The sequence below is a fragment of the Oncorhynchus clarkii genome, chromosome 21, assembly GCF_045791955.1.
Source record: "Oncorhynchus clarkii lewisi isolate Uvic-CL-2024 chromosome 21, UVic_Ocla_1.0, whole genome shotgun sequence".
In the NCBI taxonomy this organism is placed as follows: domain Eukaryota; kingdom Metazoa; phylum Chordata; class Actinopteri; order Salmoniformes; family Salmonidae; genus Oncorhynchus; species Oncorhynchus clarkii.
The window spans coordinates 1475729-1492399 of record NC_092167.1 but is presented as its reverse complement, the minus strand read 5'-3'; the positions used below and the strand labels follow the sequence as shown (position 1 = coordinate 1492399).

Genomic DNA, 16671 nt, shown 5'->3' with positions numbered 1-16671 from the left:
GGTTAGAGGCAGGGTAGCCTAGCGGTTAGAGGCAGGGAAGCCTAGTGGTTAGAGGCAGGTGGCCTAGCGGTTAGAGGCAGGTGGCCTAGTGGTTAGAGGCAGGTGGCCTATTGGTTAGAGGCAGGGTAGCCTAGCGGTTAGAGGCAGGTGGCCTAGCGGTTAGAGGCAGGGTAGCCTAGTGGTTAGAGCGTTGGACTAGTAACTGAAAGGTTGCTAGATCGAATCCCCGAGCTGACAAGGTAAAAATTCTGTGGTTCTGCCCCCTGAACCCACTGTTCCTAGACCAGTTAACCCACTGTTCCTAGACCAGTTAACCCACTGTTCCTAGACCAGTTAACCCACTGTTCCTAGACCAGTTAACCCCACTGTTCCTAGACCAGTTAACCCACTGTTCCTAGGCCGTCATTGAAAATAATAATTAGTTTCTTAAACTGACTTGCCTCGTTAAATAAAGATAAAATAAAACATTTGTGTCAAGTTGGCAGGATGTTCTTTTGGGTGGTGGATCATTCTTGATACACACGGGAAAACGTGGAAAAACACAGCAGCGTTGCAGTTCTTGACACAAACCGGGGGCCTATTCACAATCCATGTCTCAACTGTCTCAAAGCCTAAAGATCCTTCTTTAACCCGTCTCCTCCCTTTCATCTAGAACAGATTGAAGTGGATCTAATAAGGGATCACTTTCACCTGGTCGGTCGGTCATGGAAAGAGTTTTGAACACTGTGTATACACCCTGAGGTCAGAGGTCGGAGGTGAAAACAACACATTCTAGCTAATTAAGCAGAGCACACAGCCATGGCTATAGGATGGAAGAGTCTCAATCATATGTATTTATAAAGCCCTTCGTACATCAGCTGATGTCTCAAAGTGCTGTACAGAAACCCAGGATAAAACCCCAAACAGCAAGCAATGCAGGTGTAGAAGCACGGTGGCTAGGAAAAACTCCCTAGAAAGGCCAAAACCTAGGAAGAAACCTAGAGAGGAACCAGGCTGAGGGGTGGCCTGTCATCTTCTGGCTGTACCAGGTGGAGATTAGAAACCTAGAGAGGAACCAGGCTCTGAGGGGTGGCCAGTCCTCTTCTGGCTGTGCTGGGTGGAGATTAGAAACCTAGAGAGGAACCAGGCTCTGAGAGGAGGCCAGTCCCCTTCTGGCTGTACCAGGTGGAGATTATAAACCTAGAGAGGAACCAGGCTCTGAGGGGTGGCCAGTCCTCTTCTGGCTGTAGCAGGTGGAGATTATAAACCTAGAGAGGAACCAGGCTCTGAGGGGTGGCCAGTCCTCTTCTGGCTGTACCAGGTGGAGATTAGAAACCTAGAGAGGAACCAGGCTATGTGGGGTGGCCAGTCCTCTTCTGGCTGTACCAGGTGGAGATTATAAACCTAGAGAGGAACCAGGCTCTGAGGGGTGGCCAGTCCTCTTCTGGCTGTACCAGGTGGAGATTATAAACCTAGAGAGGAACCAGGCTATGTGGGGTGGCCAGTCCTCTTCTGGCTGTAGCAGGTGGAGATTATAAACCTAGAGAGGAACCAGGCTATGTGGGGTGGCCAGTCCTCTTCTGGCTGTACCAGGTGGAGATTATAAACCTAGAGAGGAACCAGGCTCTGAGGGGAGGCCAGTCCTCTTCAGATCCCTTCTTAAAACATACCAGCAATATGAGCCAGGTGGTCGTGAAGGTTGAGGAGGAGTTTCAGAATGGTGTCCTTCTCCGTCTTGTCCTGAAATCCAGAAAACATCAAGTCAATATTTTAGTTTCAGTATAACAGTCGTCTGTCAATACAACATGTAGAGCTAAAACACATATTTAATAAATTTAAAAGTACCAGAGATAATTAAATGTTCTTCAGGGAAATGCTCATGTGTGGCAGAATCATGTAGACGACTATATATAATCTATACATCTTTCAGTCCTTTACGTTACAATATAATCCCTGCCCCTCGTAGGAGGGAGGAGGGCCTGTTGTCTTTTGGTAGGCCGTCATTATAAATAAGAATGTATTCTGAACTGACTTGTCTAGTTAAATAAAAAGGTTTGATTAAATACAAATAAACAATATCACTGTATTTGCTAGTAGGGCCTCAAACAAACGTTTTGGTCAACCAGTCTCTGTGGCAGGTAGATTAAAAATATATATATCTACCAGCCAAAATTACACAAAAAAACCCCAGGTAAGCTTTAAAGTTCATTAAAATATATATATCTACCAGCCACTCAGATTTTCCGCCAAAATTACACAAAAAAAAAAACCCCGGGTAAGCTTTAAAGTTCATTAAAAATATATATATATATATTACTAATCAGAGTGTTGCTTAATTTCATGAAATATTTTGTGACTTTACTAAAATATGATGTAACCTGCCCCTTTTTAAAGGGTGTGAGGTTACCGCGGTAACCTCGTGTTTGTTGCCAGGGAGACAGAGAGTCTGACGAGCAGCCGCCGTCTTGAAACTCAAAACATAGAAAAAAACAACCTAAGCTTGGAAACAAAATAAAAATGGAAAAACAGACAAGAAATACGAGAACAAAAGTCTGACTTTCAAGTCAATTTGACCCGAGTGCTACTGCAGCTTTATTTACCAATAAAATGACATATTTGACTATTTCTATTGTTTGCACTGTGAAGTCCTGACCCACCTGCCAACGTGGCTGGTGGACGAGACCTCTTCTTCCACGCCAAACGCCAAAACCTAATCGATAATGTCTCCCTGCAGACCGCAGTTACTACACGACACACCCCACTACGCCTCACTTATTAAAACGCTGAGGCTACTAGCTCCGCCTCTGGCCCACACTCCAGCACAGCAGGTGGCGCTAATGCACCAACATTAGATGCAAACCGACCGAAAAAGAGAAAACACAGAAGGAGGCTGCTAACGAGCTAGGCTAGGGGGGCACCGGGAACACAGGGTCCTTCGACCCCAGCCAGCCGAGCACCGCTTTCCCACAGTTCTGTTTACTTTTATGGGTTGGAAATTCAACAACAAAAAGAGGCACTCGCACATCTGAGCAATCTTTTTTTTGCAGGTGCCTGGTAACAGTTGAACAAGATGACGGAATAAGGAAACAGGACACAGCTCTTGATAATATCACTGATCTTTAATAAGCTTTACGTATGAGCTGTGTGCGGTTTCTTTCAACTTTAACGGGTTGGGGAGTCGCTAGCTAGTGTCGCCAGCCCGACTCTTTAACGGGTTGGGGAGTCGCTAGCTGGTGTCGCCAGCCCGACTCTTTAACGGGTTGGGGAGTCGCTAGCTGGTGTCGCCAGCCCGACTCTTTAACGGGTTGGGGAGTCGCTAGCTGGTGTCGCCAGCCCGACTCTTTAACGGGTTGGGGAGTCGCTAGCTAGTGTCGCCAGCCCGACTCTTTAACGGGTTGGGGAGTCGCTAGCTAGTGTCGCCAGCCCGACTCTTTAACGGGTTGGGGAGTCGCTAGCTAGTGTCGCCAACCCGACTCTTTAACGGGTTGGGGAGTCGCTAGCTAGTGTCGCCAGTCCGACTCTTGCGTGGCCCTACCGGGTAGTGATTACCCTCGCCGTAAGGTTAAAATAACTAGGGGAAAGCAATGCTCCCGCAGGCAGGGGGGAAGGACAGTGTGTGCCAGTGTAGTGGGAGGGGGGGGGGCCGTGTAGTGGGAGGTGGGGTGGACCGTGTAGTGGGAGGAGGGGGACCGTGTAATGGGAGGGAGTGCCGTGTAGTGGGAGGGGGGGGGACCGTGTAGTGGGAGGGGGGGCCGTGTAGTGGGAGAGGGGGGCCGTGTAATGGGAGGGAGCACCGTGTAGTGGGAGGGGGGGACCGTGTAATGGGAGGGAGCGCCGTGTAGTGGGAGGGGGGGGACCGTGTAGTAGTGGGAGGGGGGGGACCGTGTAGTGGGAGGGGGGGGCCGTGTAGTGGGAGGGGGGTATCGTGCAGTGGGAGGGGGGTATCGTGCAGTGGGAGGGGGGGACCGTGTAGTGGGAGGGGGGGGACCGTGTAGTGGGAGGGGGCCGTGTAGTGGGAGGGACCGTGTAGTGGGAGGGGGGGGACCGTGTAGTGGGAGGGGGGGGACCGTGTAGTGGGAGGGGGGGGACCGTGTAGTGGGAGGGGGGGGCCGTGTAGTGGGAGGGGGGGGGATCGTGCAGTGGGATAAGGGGATCGTGTAGTGCGAGGGGGGGACCGTGTAGTGCGAGGGGGGGACCGTGTAGTGCGAGGGGGGGACTGTGTAGTAGGAGGGGGGGACCGTGTAGTAGGAGGGGGGGGGGGGCTGTGTAGTGGGAGGCGTGTAGTGGGAGGGGGCGACCGTGTAGTGGGAGGGGGCACCGTTTTGTAAGGGCCCAGAATGCAGTGGGCGGTCTGCAGATGTTCGGTCCTGATTGCTAGACTGCGACACAAACTCGGCCTTTAGACTAGGGCCAAAATTATAAGAAAATATACTTACATAAGAACTGTCAAACTCGCTGCCAAACGGGTGGTTCTTAACTGAGGAAAGAACAAAAATACAGACATTATCATCCAACCACGCCCCTTTCATCCAACCACGCCCCTTTCATCCAACCACGCCCCTTTCATCCAACCACGCCCTTTTCATCCAACCACGCCCCTTTCATCCAACATTTGAAACACAGTGAGGGTTGAGGAGAGAGAAGGGCAGACGGTCAACAGTGAGGGTTGAGGAGAGTGAAGAGCAGACGGTCAACAGTGAGGATTGAGGAGAGGGAAGAGCAGACGGTCAACAGTGAGGGCTGGGGAGAGAGAGAAGTGCAGACGGTCAACAGTGAGGGTTGAGGAGAGAGAGAAGAGCAGACCATCGCAGCGAGAGTTGAGGAGAGAGAAGAGTGGAGAGCAGACGGTCAACAGTGAGGATTGAGGAGAGATAGGAGCAGACAGTCAACAGCGAGGGTTGAGGAGCGAGAGAAGAGGAGACATCACAGTGAGGGTTGAGGAGCGAGAAGAGGAGACATCACAGTGAGGGTTGAGGAGAGAGAGAAGAGCAGACATCACAGTGAGGTTTGAGGAGAGAGAAGGGCAGACGGTCAACAGTGAGGGTTGAGGAGAGAGAAGAGCAGACATCACAGTGAGGGTTGAGGAGAGAGAAGGGCAGACGGTCAACAGTGAGGGTTGAGGAGAGAGAAGGGCAGACGGTCAACAGTGAGGGTTGAGGAGAGAGAAGAGCAGACGGTCAACAGTGAGGGTTGAGGAGAGAGAAGAGCAGACATCACAGTGAGGGTTGAGGAGAGAGAAGGGCAGACGGTCAACAGTGAGGGTTGAGGAGAGAGAAGGGCAGAAGGTCAACAGTGAGGGTTGAGGAGAGAGAAGAGCAGACATCACAGTGAGGGTTGAGGAGAGAGAAGGGCAGACGGTCAACAGTGAGGGTTGAGGAGAGAGAAGAGCAGACATCACAGTGAGGGTTGAGGAGAGAGAAGGGCAGACGGTCAACAGTGAGGGTTGAGGAGAGAGAAGGGCAGAAGGTCAACAGTGAGGGTTGAGGAGAGAGAAGAGCAGACGGTCAACAGTGAGGGTTGAGGAGAGAGAAGAGCAGACGGTCAACAGTGAGGGTTGAGGTGAGAGAAGAGCAGACATCACAGTGAGGGTTGAGGAGAGAGAAGGGCAGACAGTCAACAGTGAGGTTGAGGAGAGAGAAGAGCAGAAGGTCAACAGTGAGGGTTGAGGAGAGAGAAGAGCAGACGGTCAACAGTGAGGGTTGAGGAGAGAGAAGAGCAGACATCACAGTGAGGATTGAGGAGAGAGAGAAGACGATCACAGCGAGGGTTGAGGAGAGAGAGAAGACGGTCACAGTGAGGGTTGAGGAGAGAGAAGAGCAGACATCACAGTGAAGGTTGAGGAGAGAGCAGACGGTTGTGTCACACGTGAGTCACTGTCTGAACACGAGGCTGAATGCAGACCAACATTAGCAGGGCTGTGGTGAGCTAGTGAGTGTGAGCATTGTGTACACACACACACACACACACACACACACACACACACACACACACACACACACACACACACACACACACACACACACACACACACACACACACACACACACACACACACACACCTATTATTATCTTAAAACATTCATTAAAGTAGTGGGTGTTACATTAATACCGGCTACGATTAACACATTAACAACGTTACAGACGGTAGCCAATGGGGTCTGTCCATAACGGCCCTCTATTCCCTACCGTAGCGCACTACTTGGAGAACAGGGCCCTCCCTATATGACTCATACCAAATTCATATGATTCATGCATGAGTTCGACCCATTTCATTTCAAATGGGGTCAACTGAGAGCTCTGGGCGTCTGCAGTTCAAACACCATTTCGCAATGTGCATTGTTTTTATATCTATTTGCTGGGCAGTGCCCTTCACTCTGTGGATGATTTGCATGGCTTTACAATACAGTCATCAGCCGACTACCAGCAGCAGCCTGATCCGGTCTGCCGAAGTGAAGAGCTTCTATTTATCAGCCTAGCTAGTGTCTCATCCGACAGGTACAGGAGCTGGAGGAACCTAGCTAGTGTCTCATCCAACAGGACCAGAGGGAGCTGGAGGAACCTAGCTAGTGTCTAATCCAACAGGACCAGAGGGAGCTGGAGCAACCTAGCTAGTGTCTAATCCAACAGGACCAGAGGGAGCTGGAGGAACCTAGCTAGTGTCTAATCCAACAGGGACAGAGGGAGCTGGAGGAACCTAGCTAGTGTCTCATCCAACAGGACCAGAGGGAGCTGGAGGAACCTAGCTAGTGTCTAATCCAACAGGACCAGAGGGAGCTGGAGCAACCTAGCTAGTGTCTAATCCAACAGGACCAGAGGGAGCTGGAGCAACCTAGCTAGTGTCTAATCCAACAGGACCAGAGGGAGCTGGAGGAACCTAGCTAGTGTCTAATCCAACAGGGACAGAGGGAGCTGGAGAAACCTAGCTAGTGTCTCATCCAACAGGACCAGAGGGAGCTGGAGCAACCTAGCTAGTGTCTAAATCCAACAGGGACAGGAGCAACCTAGCTAGTGTCTAATCCAACAGGACCAGAGGGATCTGGAGGAACCTAGCTAGTGTCTAATCCAACAGGACCAGAGGGAGCTGGAGCAACCTAGCTAGTGTCTAATCCAACAGGACCAGAGGGAGCTGGAGGAACCTAGCTAGTGTCTAATCCAACAGGGACAGAGGGAGCTGGAGCAACCTAGCTAGTGTCTAAATCCAACAGGGACAGAGGGAGCTGGAGGAACCTAGCTAGTGTCTAAATCCAACAGGGACAGGAGCTGGAGCAACCTAGCTAGTGTCTACCACCTGCTGCACCTACTAACAGAGCAGTAAGTGTGGTTGGGGTGTGTGTGTCCTAGACAGGGGAAATCACTGGTCACTCTGTACTTCCTGCTCCTCATCTGCATCTCAAATGTACATTTTACAAACATTTGAGTCATTTAACAGACACTCTTATCCAGAGAGACTTACAGTAGTGAGTCATTTAGCTGATTCTCTTATCCAGAGAGACTTACAGTAGGGAGTCATTTAACAGACTCTCTTATCCAGAGAGACTTACAGTAGTGAGTCATTTAACAGACTCTCTTATCCAGAGAGACTTACAGTAGGGAGTCATTTAGCTGATTCTCTTATCCAGAGAGACTTACAGTAGAGTCATTTAACAGACTCTCTTATCCAGAGAGACTTACAGTAGTGAGTCATTTAGCTGATTCTCTTATCCAGAGAGACTTACAGTAGTGAGGCATTTAGCTGATTCTCTTATCCAGAGAGACTTACAGTAGTGAGGCATTTAGCTGATTCTCTTATCCAGAGAGACTTACAGTAGTGAGGCATTTAGCTGATTCTCTTATCCAGAGAGACTTACAGGAGCAATTAGGGTTAAATGACTTGCTCAAGGGCACAGACAGATTATTCCACCTAGTTGGCTTGGGAATTCGAACCAGCGACCTTTCGCTTACTGGCCCAATGCTCTTAACCGCTAGGCTACCTGCCGCTGGCACCCGATTCCCTCTCCCCCCCGGCCTGCCCCAGTCTCCGGTTTCTTCTCCCCCCCGGCCTGCCCCAGTCTCTTCTCCCCCCCGGCCTGCCCCAGTCTCTTCTCCCCCCCGGCCTGCCCCAGTCTCTTCTCCCCCCCGGCCTGCCCCAGTCTCCTCTCCCCCCCCGGCCTGCCCCAGTCTCCTCTCCCCCCGCGGCCTGCCCCAGTCTCCTCTCCCCCCCCGGCCTGCCCCAGTCTCCTCTCCCCCCCGGCCTGCCCCAGTCTCCTCTCCCCCCCCGGCCTACCCCAGTCTCTGCTGTGACCTAACACCACCACTGTCTGTCTCAGACACCGCCAATTATTCAACACTTCCTCACTTGCCCTCCCCACATGAAATGCATCCTATACAGAGAGCTGGTAGTGAAAGGTTGAATTATAATGAATGAAAACCTGTAGGCACGAATTTGTCTAAAATACACAATGGTTGGGGGGTACATATATATGCATGTACTGAGAAACTAACTGCACTGTAAAATGCTGCTGAATGGGATCATTTAATATTTCATGTGTTTTGTGGCTTTGACAGCACTCACTGGTGCAGTTGTGAGGTAGCATAAGAGTGTAGCTGCAGTGTCCAGACAGGCATAGGCATCTTACCTGCTGATTTGGCTAATGCTAGTCATTTGCTTAGGTCTATAGGTTTAATAGCTCACTGTAAATACTACAGTATCTGTATTAAAAGGCTTTAATTGAGTCATTTCTATGAGCATACTCTGAAACACACACACAGTGGGGTTGAACGGGCTAGTAGGCCGATAGTTCGCTACGGAAGCCAACGGATGGAGGTAGCTGTCTATGCTGACAGATGGAGGTAGCTGTCTATGCTGACGGATGGAGGTAGCTGTCTATGCTGACAGATGGAGGTAGCTGTCTATGCTGACAGATGGAGGTAGCTGTCTATGCTGACAGATGGAGGTAGCTGTCTATGCTGACAGATGGAGGTAGCTGTCTATGCTGACAGATGGAGGTAGCTGTCTATGCTGACAGATGGAGGTAGCTGTCTATGCTGACAGATGGAGGTAGCTGTCTATGCTGACAGATGGAGGTAGCTGTCTATGCTGACGGGTGGAGGTAGCTGTCTATGCTGACGGGTGGAGGTAGCTGTCTATGCTGACGGGTGGAGGTAGCTGTCTATGCTGACAGATGGAGGTAGCTGTCTATGCTGACATGATAAAATGTCTGCTGTGCCCTCCATAAAGAAGAAGAGTCCCTCTATGTAGAGTGATGATGTAGGACTTCCTGTCTCTGAAGGTGTGAATGGCTAAGGGGGGGGGGGGGGGGGGGGGGGCGACACAACAACTGCTAAGCCCACTTCTTTACACACCAAACGAGTCCTGTGAAATCATTGTTTTTTTTAGGCCTAAACGTTTAGGTTCCCTGCAGCGATTTTCTGCTAAGAGGCAAATAACTGATTTTGATGTCAGACAACGAGTGACTCTGTGCAGAATACAACAACAAACAAACAAACACATAATGTACTGTAGTGTTTGTTATCTTTGGGAAATCATTTCTGGAGTGTCTATGTTTTACATATCTTCTTATTGTCTCCTCGCTGAATTAAAAATGTAGCAATTTCAAAATATGTGAGTAGCAATTAAAAACTTCTGTTAGATTGTTTTCATATTACAATGTCCATTGCACAAGGCGAAAAAAGTCTGGCCATAATCCTATGTGTAAAGCAGTATCTAGACAGCCAGTCACTAATAACCCTATGTATAAAGCAGTATCTAGACAGTCAGTCACTAATAATCCTATGTATAAAGCAGTATCTAGACAGTCAGTCACTAATAATCCTGTGTAAAGCAGTATCTAGACAGCCAGTCACTAATAATCCTATGTATAAAGCAGTATCTAGACAGCCAGTCACTAATAATCCTATGTGTAAAGCAGTATCTAGACAGCCAGTCACTAATAATCCTATGTGTAAAGCAGTATCTAGACAGTCAGTCACTAATAACCCTATGTATAAAGCAGTATCTAGACAGCCAGTCACTAATAATCCTATGTATAAAGCAGTATCTAGACAGTCAGTCACTAATAATCCTATGTGTAAAGCAGTATCTAGACAGCCAGTCACTAATAATCCTATGTATGAAGCAGTATCTAGACAGCCAGTCACTAATAATCCTATGTGTAAAGCAGTATCTAGACAGCCAGTCACTAATAATCCTATGTATGAAGCAGTATCTAGACAGCCAGTCACTAATAATCCTATGTATAAAGCAGTATCTAGACAGCCAGTCACTAATAATCCTATGTATGAAGCAGTATCTAGACAGCCAGTCACTAATAATCCTATGTATAAAGCAGTATCTAGACAGCCAGTCACTAATAATCCTATGTGTAAAGCAGTATCTAGACAGCCAGTCACTAATAATCCTATGTGTAAAGCAGTATCTAGACAGCCAGTCACTAATAACCCTATGTATGAAGCAGTATCTAGACAGTCAGTCACTAATAATCCGATGTATAAAGCAGTATCTAGACAGCCAGTCACTAATAACCCGATGTATAAAGCAGTATCTAGACAGCCAGTCACTAATAACCCTATGTATAAAGCAGTATCTAGACAGTCAGTCACTAATAATCCTATGTATAAAGCAGTATCTAGACAGTCAGTCACTAATAATCCTGTGTAAAGCAGTATCTAGACAGCCAGTCACTAATAATCCTATGTATAAAGCAGTATCTAGACAGCCAGTCACTAATAATCCTATGTGTAAAGCAGTATCTAGCCAGCCAGTCACTAATAATCCTATGTATGAAGCAGTATCTAGACAGTCAGTCACTAATAATCCTATGTATGAAGCAGTATCTAGACAGTCAGTCACTAATAATCCTATGTATAAAGCAGTATCTAGACAGTCAGTCACTAATATCACAAAATACCTGGGCTGGTTATCAATCCGTTTTAAATATTGATATTATACTGCAATTTGGAAGCAAACTGAAGCTTTAAATAATGCTACAATTGAACAGTAAACCTAACCACAAAATGATGGATTGGATTGAGAGACAAAACACTACTAGCTAGCTATGTTTAGGAAGTTACAGTTTACTGGGCTGGATACTTACCGACAACATCGACCTCAGAGGCTCCAGACCCCCTCATCCGGAGATACATGAGGCCGAGCAGGAGGAAGAACAGGCAGGCGGCCATGAGCAAGAACATGGACAGGTAGTGGGCACTGAACCCCCAACCACCGGTGGACGACCCAACCTCCTCCCGCTTGAATTGCTGGAGCAGCTCATCCTCCGGTACCGTGTGCTTCTGCTTGAGACTCGACTGGCTGTAGGCATGGTTGGGACCGCTATGATTTGAATGGTTGGGTCGGTAAGTAGCGGATAGACTGTTGTAGTTGGAGAATCGCGGTCTCAGGCCGATGCTGAATCGGCTGCTGCTGCTGCTGGTGGCGCCATCCCCGCTGTCGATGTGGTTTTTGTTGTAGGCGGAGGACGGGGAATTGTTGCCGCTGCTTTCCCCGGGGCTGCCGCGGTCGCTCTCCCCCATCAAAGCCGACACGTAGATGGTCCCCCTGGGACAATGGCGTCGCAGCAAGCTCCCGCTCAGGGACGATTCGCCGGGGCCTCGTTTCTTTCCCTCTTCCTCCTCCTCTTCCTCCTCCCCCCGGCCTCTCATCATGTCTAGTCGACTCCTACTAGCGCCAGGCGTGTCGTTTAGCCTGATTGCCATGCCGCCAGTCGTTTCCTGTCCGCTCTCTGACCCCCTGGCACTTCTGTAGGGCGACGGCTTGGAGGAGTGACTCCGTCTGGAGTAGTGTTGCTGTAAGCGCCGGTCTCGTTGACGGTCCTGCCCAGATATTATCCCCCCTTCTTCCTCTTCCTCCGAATCTGAGTAATCACCGACTTTCTTACTACTGGCGTTCAGTGAGTAAGACGCCCTGTTCCCATTCAGAGACCGACTGTCTCTCTCCGTCTCCCCTTGAAAATCGTCGTCTTCTTCGGGCTCTTCGTCGTAACACTTCACTTCCGCGGCCCGCGAGACCTCGAGGCTCGATTTTCCCCGGTCCACCCAACTGAGAGAACCGGGTCCGCTTCTCCTCCCCTCCAGCAGCCCGGCGGGAGAGGAGTTGTTACTGCTGGTACTCACAGCGACTCCCAGGCTCTTCCGAGTGGCGGTAGCAGCTCCCGTTGTAGGCCTGATCGGTTGTTGTTGATACGCGGAACCTCGGTCTCTCCTACCGCTGTGGTTCGCTCCTCGTTTTTTCTTCGGGTCCTCTACGTCCGATTCGTCCGAACTAAAACCCAATACGAACTTCCCCGCTCCACCAGTTCGCTTTTCGTTCAGGACCGGTCGACCACCGGGGCTCCGGGGCGTGACGTCACGGCTAGCTGGCCTGGCTCCGCATCCCGAAGCTCCCGCCGCTGTGTAGCTGCCGTTACCACCGCTACTACTGTTGTTGTTGATACTGCCGCTGTTTCGGTTTTTCCCCGCTCTGGTTCCTCCTTTCTGTTGTTGTTCCTCACGTAGTTTCTTTAGTTTTTTCAAATAAACCGGTCTCGTATTCTCGGAGACCGGGCCTGGAGTGAATCCAAAGCTCTTTAACTCAGAGAAAAGCTCATCGTCCGTTAGCTGCGCCGTCGCCATCTTTACTCGGAGGGGGGGGAAAAAAACTCAAAGCTGTAACGGAAGTGACGAACTAATAGTAAAAAAAATCAAAATAAAACCGTATCCTGAGTCAGTCAGCTGTCTACAGGCAGGGGGCAGGCGTCTCAATGACCTGCTATAAGAACAGTCACGTATAAAATAGTAGGTTATATCTAGTGTCTGACAGAGTTGTAAAATGGGTCGTTTTATAAACACATTGTTTTATTGATTTTGGAGGTTTACCTCGTATTGGAGGCTAAAGGTTGATCCAATCAAATACATGGTTGGTGATTTTCCGCATCTCGCTACTGTAGATGCGATGTTTGTTTAGTCACGTACTCAGGGTCGCAGATGTAGTTTCAGTGTACAGTGAAATACTTAAGCGCCCCGAGCTCCAACGGCGCATAATTCCTGTAATAGTCTATAGGAATCTATAGCCTATTATTTATTGTGTATTGTGAGTACTGTAGACTGTTTTTGCATAAACCACCTAACGATGTGGTAAAAGGCCTAGTACATTTGTATTTATTTATTTTTGTATTTCACATTTTATTTAACCAAGTAGGCTAGCTGAGAACAAGTTCTCATTTACAACTGCGACCTGGCCAAGATAAAGCAAAGCAGTGCGACACGAACAACAACACAGAGTTACACATGGAATAAACAAACATACAGTCAATAACACAGTAGAAAAACTCTATATATAATGTGTGCATACATACTGTATGAGACTGTCTTGTCACCTCACATACTGTATGAGACTGTCTTGTCACCTCACATACTGTAGGCATGTCATGTCACCTTTAGACCAGATGAGGGTATGATTATGTGTGGAATAGGGTTGTAAGGAAAGGCAGTCTACATTCATTGGAAGTTCACAAATAAGAATTTCATGATTAATACAGGTTATAGGTCTACTGGTTTGAAAAATTATATTTTAGGAGTTTTTTTATGGAAAAAAATATATATATATATTTTTTTAAATGTAACCTTCATTTAACTAGGGAAGTCATTAATTAATTAATTAAGAATGAAAAAAAACAACATTTTATACTCAGTGTAGCCTCTTCCGTAATCTAGTGATATTGATTTGAAATATTTAATCATGAATAACACCAATTGTCATTGACAAAACTCTGTTGGAATGCAATAAAATAACACGTCTGGCATTTCTGCATTTCTCGCCCGTTTCCACTCGAACAGCTCAGTATTACCATCCTGTAGAATATGGGCCCCAGGTGACATACCACAATCTGAAGTGTTTATCTTGGAGAGTTTATGGGCCTTATAAGACAAAGACCACACAGGGAGATGATTTGTCTTGAAGCCCCCCCCCCCCCCCCCCCCCCTCCCGTCCCCATCCCTCGTCCCTCCACCCGTTTCCTCTTCCTATTTTGGAGGCTTGAATTGAGTCAATGCAACAAACACATTTTTGTTTCATGAGAATAGGTCCGCTAGCTACATCATGCAATTCTCATCACCATGTTAATATTTTGTAGGCTATAATTTATAATGATTGTTATGTTGTTTTTTTTACTGGAATTCGTCAGAAAAACGGATGTGTGGGTAAAAATTAAATGAAAAAAATAAATCAGGGAAAGATTAGACCCCTACTCAGACCAATAAATAAGTATTTATAGTGCCAGTTGTTTGTCAACATGTTACGCCATTTACTTCCTATCGCATTAATCAACAGGCAGGCATAGCCTAACTAAATGTGCACCAACTCTTTACTTCCCATGTCCCACTGCGCCACCGTGTGGCCGCATACCCTCCCTGCAGCGCCCGCTGTGTACAAGTAGCTTGCGACGTAGCGCAGGCGTCTCACTGTCAATGAAAGAGGCTCACTCACGGCATACCAGACTTGAGTACAGTGGCAAACTCTGCATACACAGACACACAATTTAACTACGAGGAGAGCCGAACGGAGATACATTTACAATTTAAAGGGTTAGATTTGAGAGGCTTGCAACTCAGGATGGCTACCGAGACAGCCTCTGTTCTTCTGTCCCCCATCAAAACGTGCTTTCTTCTACTTTTGGGTGGTTTGATGTCCAAAGCTGCGCAGGAGCAGCAGGGAAGTTTGTACATGTGGATTGATGCCAACCAAGCCAGAATCCTAATTGGTAAGTAGCGTTTATTTTTCAATTAATCCAATGTTACAGTGTCACTTGAATTAGCTTATTAAATAGAAAATATGTATTGTAACTTTAAAGGTTTAAGGGTTGAGTTACATACACTGTGACCCCTATTATATTGGACTGAGTTAAACTTTGTAGACACCCCCATGCGCTTTCGCATGTGTTTTTAAATGCTCTTGTTGAAATGCCAGTGTGTGTTATTGTGCAGGTTTTGAGGAGGATATCTTGATCGTGTCAGAGGGAAAGATGGCTCCATTCACAACGGACTTCAGAAAGGCCCAGCAGAGGATGCCTGCGATACCTGTCAATATCCAGAACGTCAACTTCACCTGGCAAGCTACTGAACAGGTAGGAGACGGTGATCGGGTCACATTAGTCTATAGGCCTACTTTCATTTGAAAAGAGGAAAATGTGTGTATTTGATTCCATCTATTGTAATACTTTTAGTGGTCATCGATAGGCTTTATCAAAGGCTATTGATCTGAGAACATGCGCGTAATTGTAGCCAGTGCGCAATGCGGTGACTAGTGCGCAATTCTATATGGCGATAAGGCTGCAATTCATTTTGTTTTTAGAAAAGAATGATAAAGGTTGTTTTTCTTATTATTTTGAATGGATAGGTTAATAGCCAATGTTTAGTATGCATTGATTAACCACATTATGCATTTAAAAAACGAACTTCAAATGAAGAATGTCTTTGAAATGATTGTCTCGGTAAAGATCAATAAACTTGACAAGAGCCACTGACTATCCCCCACACTTAAAACCTTCATTCAAAAACTAGTCCACATTTCTTCTGAACTATTGTTTCTCACGCTTTCCCAACATCAAAGGCCCAATTCTGATCAAACAACCTCGCAATTTTGAGGTTTAAAAAGAAGCCTAAGCGCGCGGTAGCAGTAGATGATTGATTTTAAAAGAGATTTAGCTTGAGCTCTCTGACCAGTTTCCTTTTTTTAATATTGTAATTCCCATCTCTTGCGGTATTTTACATGTCGGTGTCGTGGACCTGCCGCCACGGATCAAAGCGCCGGGGCGCCGCCAGGCCGCATCTAGGACATGTGCAAAACATCTGGTCCATCTGCGCTTTTGAAAACATTGGTCAAATTCTCAGACGCGTGCCAGACCCATCCCGCGTTCTTTATTGGAACTGAGAAGGAGAAGAAGGTTCCATTTGGAATCGCTTTTTTTGCAATGGTGTCCTTGTTCATAAGCTTTGTTATGAGAACAGCTTTGGGAATAACAGTCAGTGCAGTGGCAAAATTATATTATTTATCTACACACAAAAAAATGCCTTTCAAACAAGTCTTCTCTCTCCTATAAGTGATCTGGTAACCTACTGTTGAGACCACTGGACAATATTGACATTTATGTATAACACACATAAAACGGTTATAAACTATTGATGCTAATCATGTAATGAGGATGCAAATGTACCCTCTTTTATGTTCAAAGACATTGAGCTTCATGAAGACTTCACAAGGAGCCTAGGCTATATTTATTTATTTATTCATTCATTTATTTATATACAGTACCAGTCAAAAGGTTTGGACACACCTACTCATTCAAGGGTTCTAGAACACCTACTCATTCAAGGGTTCTAGAACACCTACTCATTCAAGGGTTCTAGAACACCTACTCATTCAAGGGTTCTAGAACACCTACTCATTCAAGGGTTCTAGAACACCTACTCATTCAAGGGTTTTTCTTTATTTTTTACTATTTTCTACATTGTAGAATACTAGTGAAGACATCAAAACTATGAAATAAGTAACCCAAAAAGTTTTAAATCAAAATATATGTTATATTTTAGATTCTACAAAGTAGCCACTCTTTGCCTTGATGTCAGCTTTGCACTCTTCGCATTCTCTCAACCAGCTTCACCTGGAATGCTTTTCCAACAGTTTTGAAGGAGTTCCCACGT

At 47.1% G+C, this 16671-nt stretch overlaps 2 protein-coding genes across 2 annotated transcripts in view; one reads left to right on the top strand and one right to left on the bottom strand.

Annotated features, from left to right (window-relative positions):
• Window positions 1-1094: 1094 nt before the first annotated feature.
• Window positions 1095-12608, bottom strand: LOC139379614 (inner nuclear membrane protein Man1-like). Its single transcript, XM_071122413.1, has 4 exons — window positions 11073-12608; window positions 4416-4456; window positions 1650-1719; window positions 1095-1111 (listed from the first exon to the last, which is right to left on the bottom strand). The coding sequence occupies exons 1-4, from the start codon at window positions 12604-12606 to the stop codon at window positions 1104-1106; spliced, it is 1653 nt and encodes a 550-aa protein (XP_070978514.1). The 5' UTR covers window positions 12607-12608; the 3' UTR covers window positions 1095-1103.
• Window positions 12609-14489: 1881 nt separating this feature from the next.
• Window positions 14490-16671, top strand: part of LOC139379618 (wnt inhibitory factor 1-like) — a 54915-nt gene continuing 52733 nt past the window's right edge. The window contains exons 1-2 of the mRNA XM_071122417.1: window positions 14490-14732; window positions 14956-15095. Of these exons, the coding sequence (XP_070978518.1) occupies window positions 14585-14732; window positions 14956-15095 (288 nt within the window). The 5' untranslated portion in view covers window positions 14490-14584. The remainder of the gene's footprint in view (window positions 14733-14955; window positions 15096-16671) is intronic.